General features: G+C 50.1%; 1 protein-coding gene across 32 annotated transcripts in view; it reads right to left on the bottom strand.

Moving 5' to 3' along the window:
- FHAD1 (forkhead associated phosphopeptide binding domain 1) overlaps positions 1 to 18035 on the bottom strand; it is a 148624-nt gene that overhangs the window by 59263 nt on the left and 71326 nt on the right. For 28 of the 32 annotated variants that reach the window (XR_013519807.1, XR_004745736.3, XR_008482586.2 and 25 more), the window contains 5 exons: positions 16819 to 16926; positions 14066 to 14149; positions 12823 to 12975; positions 11123 to 11315; positions 1232 to 1302 (listed from right to left, as the gene is read on the bottom strand). Coding sequence is in view for 27 of the 32 variants with exons in the window: in XM_035307802.3 (XP_035163693.3) it covers positions 1232 to 1302; positions 11123 to 11315; positions 12823 to 12975; positions 14066 to 14149; positions 16819 to 16926 (609 nt within the window). In the remaining 5 variants the exon portion in view is untranslated. The remainder of the gene's footprint in view (positions 1 to 1231; positions 1303 to 11122; positions 11316 to 12822; positions 12976 to 14065; positions 14150 to 16818; positions 16927 to 18035) is intronic. The other 4 variants (XM_035307804.3, XM_078330426.1, XM_078330427.1 and 1 more) reach the window with 1 other exon arrangement.

Here is an 18035-nt window from a genome sequence, read left to right as displayed (position 1 = left end):
GGGGTGAATATGGTCTGCAAAGTCTAAACTGTTTACTATCTGGCCCTTTATAGAAAAAATTGCCAATCCCTGTACTCAAGGTTCTGTGGCTGACTGGCATGATGGTCCCTTCTTCACCCCACTCTATCCATGTCTATGGCTATGCAACTTGTAATGCCTCCCCACATTTTGCCTCCAGACACTGAACTCATCCATGTGACTTGCTCTGGCCAATGGGATGTTAGCAGACATAACACAACCAGAAGATTGAAAAACACTACGTGATTGGGCTGCTTTCTCGCGTAGCTCTGCAGTTTCCTGAGAACAGCCCAGGCCTGACTGCTGGGGCATGAGAGATGCACGGAGCTGAGTCACTCCAGCAGAGGCCAGCCTAGATCAACCAAAGGCCAACCAACACACAGACAAGGTCAGCAGAGCCACCTTGCTGCTGACCCCAGACACGTGAGCAGTAAATAGCAATTGCTGAATGCCACTGAAGTTTTGAGGGTATTTATATAACACTGTTATGGCAATAGCTATCAGAATGATATAACCCCTAAAGCTCATTTGCCTCTAGAATATTTCTTTTCTTTTGATAATTCTGCTGCTTGTACTATAGATAGCTGTATTTTGTCCGCTGCATTTAACAAACACAGTTTTCAAAATCTGATAGCATTAAGGCCGGGTGCAGTGGCTCACTCCTGTAATCCCAGCACTTTGGGAGGCCGAGGTGGGCGGATCACTTGAGGTCAGGAGTTTGAGACCAGCCTGGTCACCATGGTGAAACCCTGCCTCTATAAAAATGCAAGAATTAGCCAGGCGTGGTGGCAGGTGCCTGTAATATCAGCTACTTGAGAGGCTGAGGCAGGAGAATCACTTGAACCGAGGAGGCAGAGGATGCAGTGAGCTGAGATCTCGCCACTGCACTCCAGCCTGGGAGACAGAACGAGACTAAAAAAAAAAAAGATCTGATGGCAATAAGTCTTCTGGGCTTTTGAAAGAGGAAAACACACAGTGTGGTTAGCCCAGGAGGCCAGAGGGCAGACCCTGCCATCGTCCTTACCCTCCTGGGAGATCTTAGCCAACCTTTTCTGTGCCTCTTTGTGTGCAAATGGAGCAATCATTTCACCTACTGGAGGGTGTGGAGTGACTAGCTGAGAAAGAAAAAACAGGTTTCAAATGCACAGTGCTATATAAATGCCAAGCAGGGGCCGAAATAAACTTTGGGAAAAAAAGAAATTAAAAGAATTACCTGAAGTTCCTGGGTCTGACTTGTAAGTTTTTTATAATGTTCCAGAAGATATATCAGATACAAAGAGAACCCTTGAAAAAAAGAGAAGCAGGGAGGATGTAAGTATCAATTCAATTCAACTCCAAAGCTTGCAGACAGGTGGATGAAGGCAACACTGCCATCCCATCAAAGCAACATGAACTGCCATCCAACCTGTGATTTTAAGGTAGTGGATAAGCAGCCGGGCACGGTGTCAGGCAGGGCATGGTGGCTCACGCCTCTAATCCTGGAGTCTGAGATGGCCAGATCACCTGAAGTTAGGAGCTCAAGACCAGCCTGGCCAACATGATAAAACCCTGTCTCCACTAAAAGTAGAAAAATTAGCCGTGTGTGGTGGTGCATGCTTGTAATCCAAGCTACTTGGAAGGCTGATGCACGAGAATTGCTTGCACCCAAGAGGCAGAGGTTGCAGTGAGCCCAGATTGTGCCACTGTACTCCAGTGTGGGTGACAGAGGGAGACTCAGTCTCAAAAAAAAAAATAAATAAAAATTTAAAAATGGCTGATAGCTGATAAGCCTTGCTTGAGCTCACATCCAACTTTCTTTTTGGAGGTGGAAAATAAAAACCCATCAACAGAACGCCTGTTTACTGTCTACTGTGTGCGAAGCACGGTGCTGAGGGAGGGGAATGGTCTAAAGCCAAGACCTCCAGGGGCTGCCAGTTTAGTCAGACAGACAGTAAATGCTTGCTGGAAGCATGCAGTGACCCCAAGCGGCATGAGTGACTGCTGAAGGAGAGGGGAGGGTGAGGGTTCAGAGGAGGGAGAGATCATTCATCTGGAGCGAGCAAGTAAGGCCACTTGGTTGAAGAACCACTGGGTGTGGGCGTTGAGGGGTGGGCAGAATTCAGTGAGCCAGAGGAGGGTGCTTCAGAATAGGGGTGCATGGGGCTGAATGATGACCCCCTACAATTCCAGGTCCGAATCCCTGGAACCTGTGGGTGTGACTGTACAGGGCAAAATAACTTCGCAAATACGATAAAATTCAGGATTTCGAGATGGGTGTTATCCTGGATGATCTGGGTGGCCCAATGTAATCACATGGCTTCTTATAAGAAGGAGACAGAGGGAGGCTTGACCACAGCCAGAGGGGAAGGTGATGTGATGGAAGCAGAGAGAGACTGGAAGATGCCACATCACTGGCTTTGATGATGAAGGAAGGGGCCACAAGCCCAGGAATGCAAGGAATGAATGAAGCTCTAGAGGCTGAGGAAGGCCAGGAAATGCATGCTGCCCTAGGGCCTCAGGAAGAAACCAGCCCTGCTGACTCAGTGAAACCAAATGAATCCTGAAGCCACTCTCTTGTGGTCATTTGTTACAACAGTCACAGAAGCCACAGCTTCATGCGGGGATGTGGGGAGGATGAGGGGGGACTAGGAAAAGGTAGTGCTCTTCCGGATAAGTGCTGAGCTTACTTGGGCTGAAGCAGATGATGGGAGAGGGAGGAGCAGATGGTAGAGGAGGTGTGGAAGGGCGAGGTCAAGCTGTGACAGGCCTGAAACCATCGCCTTGAGGGTGGAAACTTGATTTAAACATGATCGAAATGTGCCCAGTGGGTCCCCATTTTATAGATGAGGCAGTGGCGTTCTGAGACGCAGGCCAACTCAATGCCACACAGCAGGCCAGTGTCTGAGCCAGGACTTGGCTCTAATCTGTGTGACTCAGGGTCTGAGTCACTCCTATTCCAGCAGCTGACAGACCAGTGAAGTGGCCTGATGAAGAGCTTTTTTTTTTTCCAGAAAAAGAACTGGGCTGCATTGGAGAGGCTGGAGCTGGCAGGGTTTGTCTGCCGCAGCACTGCTGCTATGTCGGGCCATATTGCTGGTATTGCACGGCTGATACTGTCAAGTCTTTGCTGTGGGGCTGTCTTAGGCATTGGGGCATGGTTAGTAGCATCCCTGGTCTCTACCTGCTGGATGCCAGGGGCACCCCCGCATCACCCCGCCCCAGTTGTGACAACCAAAAATGTCACCAGACGATCCTGGATGTTCCCTGTGACAAGTTCCCATCCTCTGAGTGAGAGGCAGGGAGCTCTGCTAAGAGCCTGGGGGATGTCGGGGTATTCAGTGCTAATCCCCTGAGGGTGGGAGAAGCAGGAATGAGAGGGAAGAAATGGAAAGAAAGCCTTTTTAAGGGGTAGAATGGTGGCCTCGCCATCAGACCAGAGACAGACAGGTTGGAGTGGGGGTGGGGTGTGGCAGGGAGAGAGAAGGAGCCCCCCTGCCCCCAGCTGTTTCAGACATGGTGAATTGGAGGCACTGGCAGGACTCCAGGGAGAGATGGTCAGCAGAGAGATGGACACGCTGATTGGCAAGGCTGGCCCAGCCCAGCCTATCCAGGGTCCTTGTGTGAACTGAGAAAGAGCCCCCTTTCCTCCTGTGGCCATGGCTCCTGGCCAGGGACCCCCCCTGCTGCCTTGGCTGGACCCCCTGCACCACATTCCTGGCAGCCCTGCCTGCAGAGGCGTCCATGTGGATAACATACACAGGAGTGGCTGGGGAAGCATGGGAGTGGAGAGTTTCTTCGTGAGAAAGGAGATGGGGTGGACCAAGGGCTGACTGCAGAGAAGAAAACACCCTCGTTAGGGACAGGAGTTGGTGAAGGGGGCTGCTGAGAATGAATGGGAAAGATCAGGAGAGAAGAAGGGTGCCCAGGGCCTGGAGAGCTGAGGGGCAGCTCAGAGACACAAAAGTTATATATGTTGGTTACAAAAACCCAAATGTTAAAAAACTTCCCAATTGGGGAAGTGTTTGCTGTTGCGTTTTCGTGTTCTGCACGGTGGCTGGCACACAGTAGCCCTCAGTGAACGAACACCTGTTGAACAACTGAATGAAAGTCAAGGTCCAGTGCAATCCCACCCCGCTGGGATAATACTTTTTTCTGAGACGGAATCTCGCTCTGTCACCAGGCTGGAGTGCAGTGGCATGATCACAGCTCACTGTAGCCTCACCTCCTGGGTTCAAGCGATTCTCCTGCCTCAGCCTCCTGAGTAGTTGAGACTACAGGCACCTGCCACCACACCCAGCTAATTTTGTATTTTTAATAGAGACAGGGTTTCACTGTGTTGGCCAGGATGGTCTCGATCTCTTGACTTTGTGATCCAGCTGCCTCGGCCTCCCAAAATGCTGGGATTACAGGCATGAGCCACTGTACCCGGCCTGGGATAATGCTCTTAACAGTTTGAAAACTTTTCCTCCAGGTTGTTCTTTCGGTCAGATGCTGACATTTTTGGAAAATAAAAGCACATCCAGCACATTGCATTGCAACTTGCTTTCTTTTCACTGAAAGACACAGTGTATCTTGGATATCTGAGTGATTTGTCAGGCATGCAGGAAAAGTCTCTTATTTGTAACAAAGTCTTGCAGAAATAGACACAAACAACTGAGCTTGCAGAGAAAAATGTAAAAAGTCCTTTCTTTCCATGATCGAAGGAACCCTGAGAAACCAGGCAGGAGGAGTATTCAGCTGACTTTCAAGGTGCTGCTTAAATGCTCCCAGCTGAACCACACAGCAAACCCTCCACCCATCCCACACACTGGACCCTACAAGGCTCACCTTGCGGGCTGCAAGTGACATCACCAAACAACACCGCTAGTCATTTCCATGATGCTTCCCCCACCTGGATTCCCCCGGAGATTCGTTTCAGTACTTACGTCCTAGCTTGTTACCGTGGTTTTTTGGGGGGGTGGGGTGGGGTGGGGGACAGAGTTTTACTCTTGCTGCCCGGGCTGGAGTGCAATGGCACAATCTTGGCTCACTGCAATCTCTCCCTCCCAGGTTCAAGCAATTCTCCTGCCTCATCTTCCCAAGTAGATGGGATTACAGGCACGTGCCACCACACCTGGCTAATTTTGTATTTTTGGTAGAGATGGCGTTTCTCCATGTTGGTCAGGCTGGTCTCGAACTCCCTACCTCAGGTCATCTGTCCGCCTTGGCCTCCCAAAGTGCTGGGATTACGGGCGCGAGCCACCACACCCGGCATGTTATGCATGTTTTATCTCTTAGGAGGATGTTCTAAGGGGCAGGTAGCCTGGTTGTCAAGAGCAGGGAGTTTGAGGTTGGAGGGACGGGGACTGAGTTGCCACTTGGGCACTTGGCAGCCGGGACTCAAGGCTCACTGTCAAAGACTCTAAGGAGGAGGGCTCTAGAAATGGCTCTTGGCTTCAACCCAGTGGAGGGCTCAGGGCTAAGGAAACCCCATTTACTGCTAAATAGAGACAGACGAGGGGCTCCAGAGGATGTCACCTGGGTGCAAATAAACCAGGCTGTGCTGCCCACGTGCTACCTGGCTGGTGGCTACCCATGTTTAGGTCAGATTAAGTCAACAAGTATTTGAGGCTGACAATGACAGCAGCCACCAGCAATTACGAGCTGCGTGTGACCAGCACTGCCATGCATGTATCCCGTTACTCAGTCCTCACATGACCCTAGGAGACTGGATGGCCATTTCATGAGCAAGTAAATCGGGGCACAGCCACGTCACTTAACTGCCCACACAGCTAGTAGGGGCACAACTGAAATTCAGGCTTTGGCAGTGGGTCCCCAGCTTGGGATCAACATTACTGTGATACAGATGGGCCTTTCTGTGGTTATGGGTCAGGGCAGGAACCAGATGCAGTTTACCTTAGGGAAAGGGAACTCTTAGCTCTGTCTCTGCCTGAGCCGGTGACAGCACCCATCCTCTAGGGATTGGGCATGTGCCTGGTACCTTGCTGCATCTTCGAAGGAAGTGTGTGTGTGTGGTGGTGAAAGGTCAGGGTCATGGGGAAAACACAGGTGTTAGGATCAGAAATACCTCAGTTTGAGTCCTAGCCCTAATGTACCAGCTGTGTGACCCTGGACAGCTTTTTAACGTGACTATGTCTCTGTTTCTTTACTTTTAAAATTAAGGCTGGGCACAGTGGCTGACACCTGTAATCCCAGCACTCTGGGAGTTCAGTGGGTTGCTTGAGCCCAGGAATTTGAGCCTGGGCAACATGGTGAAACCCCATCTCTACAGAAAATACAAAAGTTAGGTGGTGTGGTGGCCCATGCCTGTTAGTCCCAGCTACTTGGGAGGCTGAGGTGGGAGGATCACTTGAGCCTGGAAGGTGGAAGTGTCAATGAGCTGAAATCACACCACTGCACTCCAGCCTGGACAACAGTGCAAGACTTTTACTCGAAAAGAAAGATCGGGTCGGGTGCAGTGGCTCATGCCTGTAATCCTAGCACTTTGGGAGGCCGAAACAGGTGGATCACAAGGTCAAGAGTTCGAGACCAGCCTGGCCAATATGGCAAAACCCTGTCTCTACCAAAAATACAAAAAAAAAAAAAAAAAAAAAAAAGCCTGGTGTGGTGCATGCCTGTAATCCCAGCTACGTGGGAGGCTGAGGTAGGAGAAGTGCTTGAACCCAGGAGGTGGAGGTTGCAGTGAGCTGAGATTGTGCCACTGCACTCCATCCTGGGTGACAGAGTGAGACTCGGTCTTAAAAAAAAAAAAGAAAAGAAAAGAAAAAGAAAATAAAGACAGGAATCTTACCTGCCTCATTGGGTTAGTGGAAGGATAAAGGCACGCAGTGCATGTGAAATACCTAACTCAGTGCTAAGTCCCCAGGACTTAGAGACAGCTCAAATCTCCTTAGGAGGAGCTAAACAACCCATGCTTTCTACCCTTCTCTTAGGAGCTACGAATGCAGGCAGCTTCTGGGAGTGTGTGGGATGGTGGTGAATAGACTGGGGACTCCCTGTCAGCCTCTATAATGTGAAGTGCCTCGAATCACCTTATCCTAGTGGAGCAATCATAAAACCAGCTTTAAGCCAGTTTCCTCATTTCTAAAATGAGGATAATGGGCAAATTATTAACTCACAGAGTTGTTGTGAGGATGAAATTCGATCATGCATATAATATGCTGAGAACAATCTCTAGAATATAAGTGCTCAGTAGTGAATGATCATCATCGCCCCCATAATCACCACCATCACCATCACCATCACCCTCCTTCCTCCTCCTCTTCCCTCCTCCTCCCTATCCTTCCTCCTCTTCTTCCCTCCTCCTCCCCATCCTTCCTCCTCCTCTCCATCCTTCCTTTTCCTCCTCCCCATCCTTTCTCCTCCCCTTCCTCTTCCCCTCCTCCTCCTGGACTAGCTCTGGGTTAGAAATTAGGTACAAGAGTAGAGAATATAGGGCATACTCTGGCTCACCCTTTTTTCCCCAGTCTTTTGGGCACTCGCTGTAATATTGCTTACACTGGAAGAGAAAATGTCTTTCTCTTCTGTTTCCTCTTCTCCTGAGTGGATGAAAGATGGGTCCTACTTACTAAGCTTCTGTCATTCTCCATTCTTTTTTTCCTGACTTCTCAGAACCAGCTAGTCGTAATCACAGAAGATGTAGTCAGCAGACCAGCATTTCCCCCGTGAGGGTTCCAGAACATTATTCCAAGAGGTTATTTGGCGGTGAGGGCATCAAGGAGTCCAGTAGTTTGGAAATACTGCTTTCTTCATCCCCCTCTTGTAGACGCAGCGTGCGTGTTAACAAGGGAGGGATTCTGCAGACACCTGCTTAATGTTGCTCAAATCTTCTGACTCCGTGAAGTCAGGAGAAGAAGAGGGTGGTCTCAGGAATGCTGCCTGCAACGTCTTTCTCAGCCTTTCTGGAATTACTGGGCCTGAAAGCTTGACTTTACAATCCGCATTTACTTATTTATTTTTAGACATGGTCTCACTCTGTCACACAGGCTGCAGTGCAGTGGCACAATCACAGCTCACTGCAGCCTCGAAATCTTGGCCTAAGGGATCCTCCCAGCTCAGCCTCATGAGTAGCTAGGACTGCAGGCCTGTGCCACCATGCCTGGCTAATTTATTATTATTTTTTATTTTTTGGAGATGAGGGGTTTCACTTTGTTGCCCAGGTTGGTCTTGAACTTCTAGCCTTAAACGATCTTCCTGCCTCAGCCTCCCAAGTTGCTGGGATCACAGGCATGAGCCACTACACCTGGCAACAACTCATATTTCTTAACAGTAATATATGGCTAGGTTTACAGACTTAGTCTAGATGACTCAAATGGCCTTGGGAGTGGGAAGGGGACAGTGCACAGGTAGCTTAGCTCTGTTATTACCAGGATGGAGATGGGGGGGTCTTTGTTTTAGTTTTGTAGAATAACCAGAACTCTGCTCCACGTTTTACCTCATTTCAAGTAAGCTCACGACTCTGCCACGATTGCAAGAACAGTAACGCCCTCTGCTATATGATGAGGGGAAGGCTTCTGCGTAAAAATTAACGTTGGCTTTGTCTCTGCTTTTTAAGAATGTGATCCCACCTTCTGGATACTTTGGAAGCATCCTGCTGGGGATGTTGAAGCACCAGAGTTGAAAATCACTCCTCTATTCTTATCCATTGCTGCAAGAATATAAAATTGATGGAGGGTGATTTGGCAAGTAGCAACAGGCTTCCAAATGCTGGAGTTCTTTAAGGGGCTGCCCTGTGCTGTTTCCCTTCTCCCTCGTTAATTTCACGTAGGTCATGCGCTTACATGAAATCAGGCAAAACATGGAGCAGAGTTCTAGCTATTCTTCAAGACTGAAGAACAAATAATCTTCCTAAGTGATACCTTGCATACCTATCTTCCTTCCTTCCTTCCTACATTCTATTCTTCCATCCATCCATCCACCCACCCACCCTAACCCTTTCATCCATCCATCCGTCTGTCTGTCCATCCATCTATACTTCCTTCCATCCATTCCTCCATCCCTCCATCCTACAGATACTTATTAGGCCTGCTGTGTGGCACATGCTCTCCGGGTGCTGGGGATACATCATTATGATCTATCCCCAAACAAGACATCTGGGGAAACGGCAGTCTCTTGGGCATCTCAACTCAGATGTCTCACAGGTACTTCATACTCGTCTTCCCCCTCAAACCTGGGCCTCATCCTGCATTCCTTGCTCTGATTTTAGTGAAGAAATCACGTCCATCTTTTACACACACCGAAAACCTAGAGGTCCTGTTGACTCTTCTCTGTCTTTGCTTCCAACTATCTCCAGTCGTACCACTGATGCCTGCTGATTTACCTCTTATCTGCCCCTGAATCTTTGCTCTTTCCCCATCCCCACCCTGCCCTAGGGTGGCCTTGTCATCTCTTACAGCAGCCTCCCAAGTGGCTCCTGGGGCTCCACGCTGACCACCCTCCAGGACATTGTCCACGTGCCACCAAGGTGATTGTCTCAGAATGCAAGCTTGTCTAGCTCCTCACTTAAGGCTTTCATGGGTTTCTCTCTGCCTTAGAATAAAAAGCTTCTTACTAGGGCCCTGGAATATCCTCCATGACGGCCCTGGGAAGCCCCCTCGCTAGCCTGCCCCGCCCTGCCCCATTTCTGTTGGCCCCGTGTGCTCTCCATGCACTCCCTGCCACCATGCTGCTCCTGCTGCTCAGAATTCTCTCTCTCCCTTCTTAGGCAAACAACTCCTATGCATCCTGCAGCTGCCCTGCCTTCCCTGACCAGATCGAACCCTGCACATCACAGCAATTTTCACCACTGAGCTTTCATGTTTGTTTGAGTGATTTTCCATTAATGTCCACCGCATCCCTCCCCCTGAGACCATAAGCTCTTTGAGGGCAGGGACAGTGCCTGTTTCCCCCCTACCCCAGTATTTTATTATAAAAAATTTCAAATGTAGGATCATAGTGGAAGAATTTTGCAGTGAACCACACACACACGGCCTGATTCTACCTGTTCCTGACCCCATTATGTCTGCTCTGCATAGCACCTGGTGTCTTGTGAGCAAGCATGCAATAAATGTTTGTTGAAAGAAAGCGGTTCAAGTCCCTCCACCTCTAGGAAAATAAAGATAAGATGAGCAGGTGTATGTGCAACAATGTTCATCTCAGCATGATTTATGAGTGTGAAAAACTGGAAATCACCTAAGTGCCCAAGATAGGGGATTATCTAAATAAATAATGGTGATTCCCACACAATGGAATCAGCAATCACGATGATGTAGGTCTGTGTGTGCTGACGTGGAGGGGCTTCCTGATGATGTACCATTCAGAACAGACCAAAGAAAATTGGGGGTAACGTGACACTATTTTTTGTAGAATTGAAAGTCAACAAACATTTAGTAACGCCTGTTGTGTGCCGGGTGCTATTCCAAGTACTTTCCATACGTCACGCATTTTAAGACTCACAACAGCCCTAGGCCGGTGCAGTGGCTCACGCCTGTAATCCCAGCACTCTGGGAGGCTGAGGTGGGTGGATCACTTGAGGTCAGGAGTTTGAGAGCAGCCCGACCAACATGGTGAAACCCTGTCTCTACTAAAAATACAAAACCAGGTGTGGTGGTGCATGCCTGTAATGCCAGCTACTCAGGAGGCTGAGGCAGGAGAATCACTTGAACCCAGGAGGCGGAGGTTGCAGTGAGCCGAGATCACGCCACTGCATTCCAGCCTGGGTGACAAAGTAAGACTCCGTCTCAAAAAAAAAAAAAAAAAAAAAATCACAACAGCCCTAAAGGTGGGTACTCCTTATTAGCCCCATTTTATAGATTTGGAAACCGAGGCATAGACAGGGTAAGTGACTTGCCTAGAATCATGTGGCTATTTCCAAGGGAAAATGCCTTGAAAGTTAAACACCGTAATTAGACTTTGCATAATTTTGCTTTCATTTTTCCTTTGCCTCTGTTCTGTTTCATTTTCCTTCAGTTATCGTGTCTCACTTGTGTATTTTTTTTAATGGATAACTACGTCTCAAGCAGAGAAGCAGGGGAACAGACTTGGCCAGACACCCATGAAGACTTCCTCAACAGATGTCCCATCATGCTGAGCTTCAATGCGACATTTTAGAGTCATGCAACTATGTGAGAAAAAAAATTCCAGTAACCTTTGTCGGTGCTGGAGGGCGGGATTCCCAGGTCCCGGAGGAGCTGCTCTGTCTCCTCCAGCCAGGACAGCGCATGCCTCAGGATGTCCAGAACTGCCTTCTGGAGCCCCGAGACAGGTGGGCTCACCTGGAGGTGCTGAAGAAGGTCGACCTCCTTCTTCAGGTCACTGCCACAGCAGGACATCATGCAAGCCTGCAGAGAGATGAGATCATGAGGAGCCCAGGCCCTGTGGCCAGAAATAGCCCCTGACGCCACCTTTGAGGAACAGCGTTCTCGACTTGAAGCAGGCAGCGCCACACGCTGGCCACCCCGGGAGGGCTGTTTTTTCTTTTCAAAAATTTTTGGCTGGGCTCGGTGGCTCTGGTCTGTAATCCCAGCACTGTGGGAGGCTGAGGCGGGTGGATCAAGAGGTCAGGAGTTCAAGACTAGCCTGGCCAAGATGGTGAAACCCTGTCTGTACTAAAAATACAGAACTAGCCAGACCTGGCGGTGGGTGCCTGTAATCCCAGCTACTGGGGAGGCTGAGGCAGAGAAATGTTTAAACTTGGGAGGCCAAGGTTGCAGTGAGCTGAGATCACGCCACTGCACTCTGGCCTGGGAGACAGAGCAAGATTCCTTCTTAAAAAATAATAATAATAATAATGCTTTGACAGCATTTTTTTTGTACTCTAATATAGACTTTTGACAGTCAAAGTGAGCCCCCTTTTAGGTATATGAAACCCCAAAGCCAAAGTGCCATCGACAGATTGGCAGCAATGAGAGGCAAATGTGGCTACTTCTTTCTTCCATTCATCAGAATTCCTGCCAAGATCAACACACAAGCTGGTCGGAAAGCGTGGTTTCCTGATTTGAAAGAGTGCTGACAAGCCAGCATTTTCACAAACTCCCTAGACAGGAGCTGCTGATTTCTAGAGAGAGCAGAAGCCACCGCCTGCTCAGATAAACCATGTCCCAGTGTGGGGGCCTTGGGGCTGTGGCCAGGTCCTCCGACCCCTGCTCCTCCAGAGTCAAAGGCAAGGGTGTGGAAAATGCTTTTTGTGGCTGGGCCAAAAAAGAAAATGCAAATAAAAAGCAGGAATGGGCCAGGTGTGGTGGCTCACGCCTGTAACCCCAGCACTTTGGGAGGCCGAGGCAGGCAGATCACCTGAGGTCAGGAGTTCAAGACCAGCCTGACCAAAATGGAGAAACCCTGTCTCTACTAAACATAGAAAATTAGCCAGGCATGGTGGTGCATGTCTGCAATCCCAGCTACTCAGGGGGCTGAGGCAAGAGAATGGCTTGAACCCGGGAGGCGGAGGTTGCAGTGAGCTGAGATCACACCATTGCACTCCAGCCTGGGCAACAAGAGCAAAGCTCCATCTTCAAAAAAAAGAGCCAGAATGATGTTTGTTTGGTTTCTCTGGAAATAACATGGGGGCTATGAAAAAATGTCATTTTGTTGGGGATGTACACCGCCCAAAGTCAGGACTTGAAGATGCTCAGGCATCTCTTTTTGGACACACCAAGTTCGCCTGGGAGGGATTTTTTGAGACACTTTGTTTTTTCTTCTCCAACAAGTTTCACCAACAAGAGGAAAAAGTGGATAGAAAAGCCAAGCATTTCTACCCAACTTGCTCCAAAAAAGCTGGGCAATTTCCCAAATAAGCAGCACAAAAATTAGACAAAGGGCCCATGTGTGGGAAGTGCGAGGAGGGGCCACCTGGCAGCTGTCCAGCGACGTCCTCAACTTCTCCACGTTCCCAGTGGTCTCCTCCTGCCTGGAGTTGCTGAGCTGGGTCTCCGTCTGCACGGTCCACTTTTTATGCTGAAAATTGATGTTGTCCTCAGTGACCTTGGTGATTTTCTCTATTAACTGGTGAGAAAAAGAAAAAAAAAAGATGTAATATACAGGGGTGGGGGGCCCTGGGGGAAAGGGAATGGGAGAGATTCAATCTAAGTCCCGGTTTCAGTAGGGGAGGACGGAGGTCCTGATATATTTCAGTGATGGCTCTGGCTCTGAAGGGGGACGCTGGTCCTGTCTCCAGGGCATAAGTCCCAGGATCAAAGATTCCTTTTTGTTTTTTGAGATGGAGTCTCACTGTCACCTAGGCTGGAGTGCAGTGGTGCATTCTTGGCTTACTGCAACCTCTGACTCCCTGGTTCAAGTGATCCTCCTGTCTCAGCCTCCCTAGTAGCTGGGATTACAAGCACACACCACCACATCCAGCTAATTTTTGTATTTTTAGTAGAGACAGGATTTCACCATGTTGGCCAGGATGGTCTCAATCTCCTGGCCTTGTGATCCGGCTGCCTCAGATTCCCAGAGATTTGGGATTACAGGCGTGAGCCACTGTGCCTGGCCCAGATATTCTTTTTAAGATCCGAAGGCCTGTAGTGTGGCCCTGAGTTTGTTCCAGAGTCTTCTGTGTTGCACAGGGATTCAGAACACTGAGCCTGATATTCTGGGCTCATAAGCAGAAGGTCAGGTTCTCCCACGCCCGTTGGAAGCAGCCCACGGCGCGCTTTCCCACCTGTGCTGTGACACAGGGGGCTAGAAAGAGTGACGGAAGAACAGCAAGGCAATGATTACAGCCATATGTCCACCCTCCCACTGCCACTGTCAACCTTTCTCTTCTGAAGGAATGTGCCAGAACACTGGCTGCGGGGAGGTGGCTCCCTTTCTCCCAGTGCTAATGAAGTCTCCACATGTCTGTCTGGAGACCAGAAGTAAGCCCGAATGGTTTAATTTGATTTTCACAGACACATTTCAAGGGAGTTTTAACTGGCTTTTACTTTAAAAGCCAGGAAATCCCATAAAATCAAAACAAATCTTTATGGTGTAGCAACAGTGTGAAAAATATGCCACCAACAAAAAACAGAAACATATGCTCCCAGGGTCTGGAATCCAGATCCCCGAAGAAGACGAAAGTGAAGGCACCACACGGCAGGGACGGCAGACTAACCTGTTGGTCGGTGACAGGCTTGTCCGGGAATGGCTTTGCCCGTCCGTAGGTGGCCTTGATGACTTGACTTCTGAAGTGCTCCAGCTGCAGCAGAAAGGGGGACAAAGAGTAAGGGGGCCGGTGGGGGCTGGCCAGTGGGGGCAGCGTTTCCACGGCAGCGTGCAGAAACACTGCTTAGAAGGGTTTGCACGCCTGAATGATCGTTCTGCGTCATCAGAATCTTCGCTGTTCACCGGGAGTCACGGTACCCAAAGAAGAAAAGAGAACAGCAGGCTTTAATTACTCTTCAGGCGCGCCTGCCTAACCGGACCGATGCCTGTGGTCAATGCAAACACATGTCTCAAGCCTTCAGAAGAGCCTCTTGCTGCCAGTTATCCAATGGGAAGTCTGGGGCCGGGAGCGCTCTTTGGTAATTGCTCGGTTGGCACCAGACTGTGAAATAAATATGGAGGCTGTCAGCCCAAGTAAATTGTGCAGTCAGCAAGGAAGCCCAGGGAGGGGAGAAAGTTCTCTCTTTCTCCATTTCATGCCTGAGCCCATATCGTCCTGAGGACTATGCCCACCATGTTTACCTTGGTCTCCCCAGAGCCCATGACAGTGCCTGGTGTAGAGGAGACACTCAAACACCCAACAAGCCTGCGTTAAATGCCTGGACACAGAAACATCAGCTAAAGCCAAGGGCCTCGACTTCAGGCGGCTTTCACTGGCCCTCCTGGGTGCTAGTGTTTTCGGGTTAAGGCTGATGAAATAGAAGTGACGTTAAGTCCGGGCTTACAGAATCCCAAGTCCAGGGTGTCCTGATTCCATCAGAAGTTAAAGGTAAAAAGGAGCCCGACTTTCTCTGGGAATCTATAAACATGGCAGCCCCTGGCATGAGTCTCCGGTTCACTGGCAAAATGTGGTTATTAAGGCTCTAAGGCAGAGCCTTGAAGAGACCAAAAGGGCTACTGCGTCAACCTAAAAGTCAACGGGGCCCAAGACACAGGTATTTACTGCACAAGGGAGTCCTAATGGCGAATGTCTTAGGGACATCTCTGCAGTGCTCTGCCAGGAGAAGACCAGGTGACATGAGGTTCTCAAAGCCATCTTCTGGCTTCATGGCCAAGGGGAGGGTCCTGGCTCACCCAAAGAATTGGTTGTGTAAAGGAGGTCCTGTGAATTGTGGTTCCCCATTGCCGCCAGGGGCTCCCCATAGGAATGGCTGCCCAGGGCCTTTAGGAGGGAGAGATTATCTTAGACGTGGCTTTGGGCCTGGCGTCACTTGCCTGGGGAAGTGCAGGCTGTTAGGGAGCAGGGCCTTGGAGATGCAGGAGTAGAAGGCCCTCGGAGGGAGAGATGGGGCTGGCCCTTTCTCTCTTGGGTGTAGACCTGGAGCAGTCTCAGTACCTCCAAGGCTCCTCCCAGATGACCTTTGCCCAGAGCTGGAACAAGAACCTTGGCCCTTGGGCAAGGAACACAGGTCAGGCCCTGAAATCAAGTGTGTGTTGAGGGCAGGGCGGGAGTAGCTAAGGTGCACAGGGAGAGGCCCAGACGGGCAGGCTCTCTGCCCTTGATAAGGGGCTGGCAACCCACAGGAGAAATGGTGCTGAGGGTGACAGTGGTGAATATCTGAATTTTAGTGTGAGGGACAAAGGCCTGGTCACACCACCTGGTAAAGCTTGGATGGTAGAAAATGGAACAGCTTTGGGAGCTGAGCTGGGTGCTGTGGAGGGATCCTGGCTTTTAACCTTTTTTGGTAGGTAGTTCACAGACCTGCCTGAGAATCCAGTGGGAGGCCCTCCCTCCCAGTGATCAAAAAGCACACGCACACACACAGTCTTCCCTCCCAGTAATAAAGCGTACTCACACGCACACACACGGCCCTCCTTCCCAGTAATAAAAAGGTGCACACACGCATGCACACACACGGCCCTCCCTCCCAGTGATAAAGCACGCAGACGCTTGTGCACATACACACACAGCCCTCCCTCCCAGTAATAAAAAAGTGCACACATGCGCGCACTTACACACACACATGCATGCACTTGCCCAAACCATTCTGTGGATCCCCCAGAGCTGTGGTTTCCAGGAGAGGGATCCTCGTGGAGGACTCTAGGGTGGCTGCCCCTGGGGGGCCACATTCCGGAAGGTCTTACTCTCCCTTAGCATTTGGTAAAGTCTCGCCTGCACATTCTGGCCCTCACGACTGTGCCACATGTGCCAGGAAGGGCCACCAGCGACCTCAGGCCATAGCATCAGAAAAATGGCACCTGAAGTCCAGGTCATAGCGGCTCACGCACAGCCAGGAGCTTCTCCATCCAGTACCCACTGTGGACACTCTGGGGTTTTAGTTTATTAAGGAAAGTGGCATTTCCTTATAGACACTGAGTGCAATGTCTGCTGTGGCCCGAGGGGAAGGAAATCTGTGGTAAATGTCAGGACTAAGATCGTTAGAGAGAAGATGCTAGAAACACCACTGAGGGTAAGGGACTCGGTTAACTGGGGGCAGGCAGGGAGCTGGGAAGGGCTGCCTGGTCTGGGGCTCAGGTCATTGCAAACTATTTGAGTGGGAGGCCTCCCAACAGTGGAAGCCTCTTTAGCGATGTCCACGGGGACGGAGAGCAGCAGAGAGCCTCTGCCCGTGAGAGAAACAGGAGAAGGAACGGACATCTGTCTACCTACTTTGGGCATCCTCCTCTCTCACCCCTGCCAGATGCTTGGGTGCAATCATTGGGGAGCGTGGGCCAATGAAGGGGGCTCTGGACCATGCCTACCTGACCTACTGCCCTCTCCAAATTGATTTTAATGAGGCTCTCTCTGTTCCCCATTTCTTGCAGCTGAAGCAGTTTCCTTCTGGAATCCTCCTGAAGCTTCTCTTCAACCTAAAATGATGATGAAAGCATGTGCTTGCTGCTAATGTGGTCAGAATGGGGAAATTACTCTAGGACATCTAATGGCCGTGGGGGGTTCCAGAGGGGTAGGTCCATGTGGCAGAGGTCATAGGCGTGCATGGGGTAGAGGTAGGCTCAGGGGGCACTGCTCGTGGGGGAAAGGGCTGGACCCTGCATCTTGGGCTCTAATCCCAGCTCTGTCCCTAACAAGCTGTATGACCTCAGCAAAGTCACTCACTGCTCCATGACTCAGTGTCCTTGTCTGTCAAATGGGGTAATGATACTAGTTCCCTCTTCCCAGAGTTACTGTGGGGATTTAAAGAAGCTTGGAACAGTGACGGCACTTCATAAGGGCTCTCTAAGTGTGTTAGGTGTTGTGAGCTAGTTCAGGTGGATGGGAGTAGCCACCATGCAGTGTCATCCTGACACCGTAAGGAACCACAGCCCATCATGGGCACTCAGTAAATGTTACTGCTGGGTTTATTATCATAACTGCTTGTTGTTACCACTTCCAGCACACTTACCAAGGGAAACAGCTCTGGGAGACTCGCTAAGCAATGGCTAGTAAAGAAGTGCAGCCTGCAAAAGGCAGCGTTTAAAGCAGGGAAACTTGCCTATGTATCCTACTTGCTTGGATAATGGGCAACTCCAGGTGAGCTTGGGCATGTTTGGTGCTGCCCTCTGCTGGCCATGACAGGACCCTGCAGCTGCTCGGTTCATGTCTGAACCATGAAGATTATTTTGGGCATCTGTGGAGCCAGGGCTCAGGCACTCCCAGGAAATGAGACAAACTCTCCCAGGTGAGAGGATTTTGTTCCAAAACAACCTCACAGGGTTTATTAGGAGGCCAGAGAGGAGTCACACAGATTTCATGTAAAACATCCAGAGTAACCTGCAGAGCCTTCTTCTGAGAGGCAGTGTGCAGCCAGTCTCCAGCGAGCTGTGTTTCTGGGAAGGCCAGCTAAGCTCGGTGGGCCTCAGTTTCCCCACTTGCATCCTCTCAGGTGTAAAAATACCCCAGCTTCTGTTTTGGTGGACGTTTTCTTTTTTTTTTGTCCTGAGATGGAGTCTAGCTCTGTTGCCCAGGCTGGAATGCAGTG

The sequence above is a fragment of the Callithrix jacchus genome, chromosome 7 (assembly GCF_049354715.1).
Source record: "Callithrix jacchus isolate 240 chromosome 7, calJac240_pri, whole genome shotgun sequence".
NCBI classification, from domain to species: domain Eukaryota; kingdom Metazoa; phylum Chordata; class Mammalia; order Primates; family Cebidae; genus Callithrix; species Callithrix jacchus.
The sequence above is the reverse complement of the archived record's forward strand: the minus strand, read 5'-3'. Positions and strand labels throughout refer to the sequence as shown.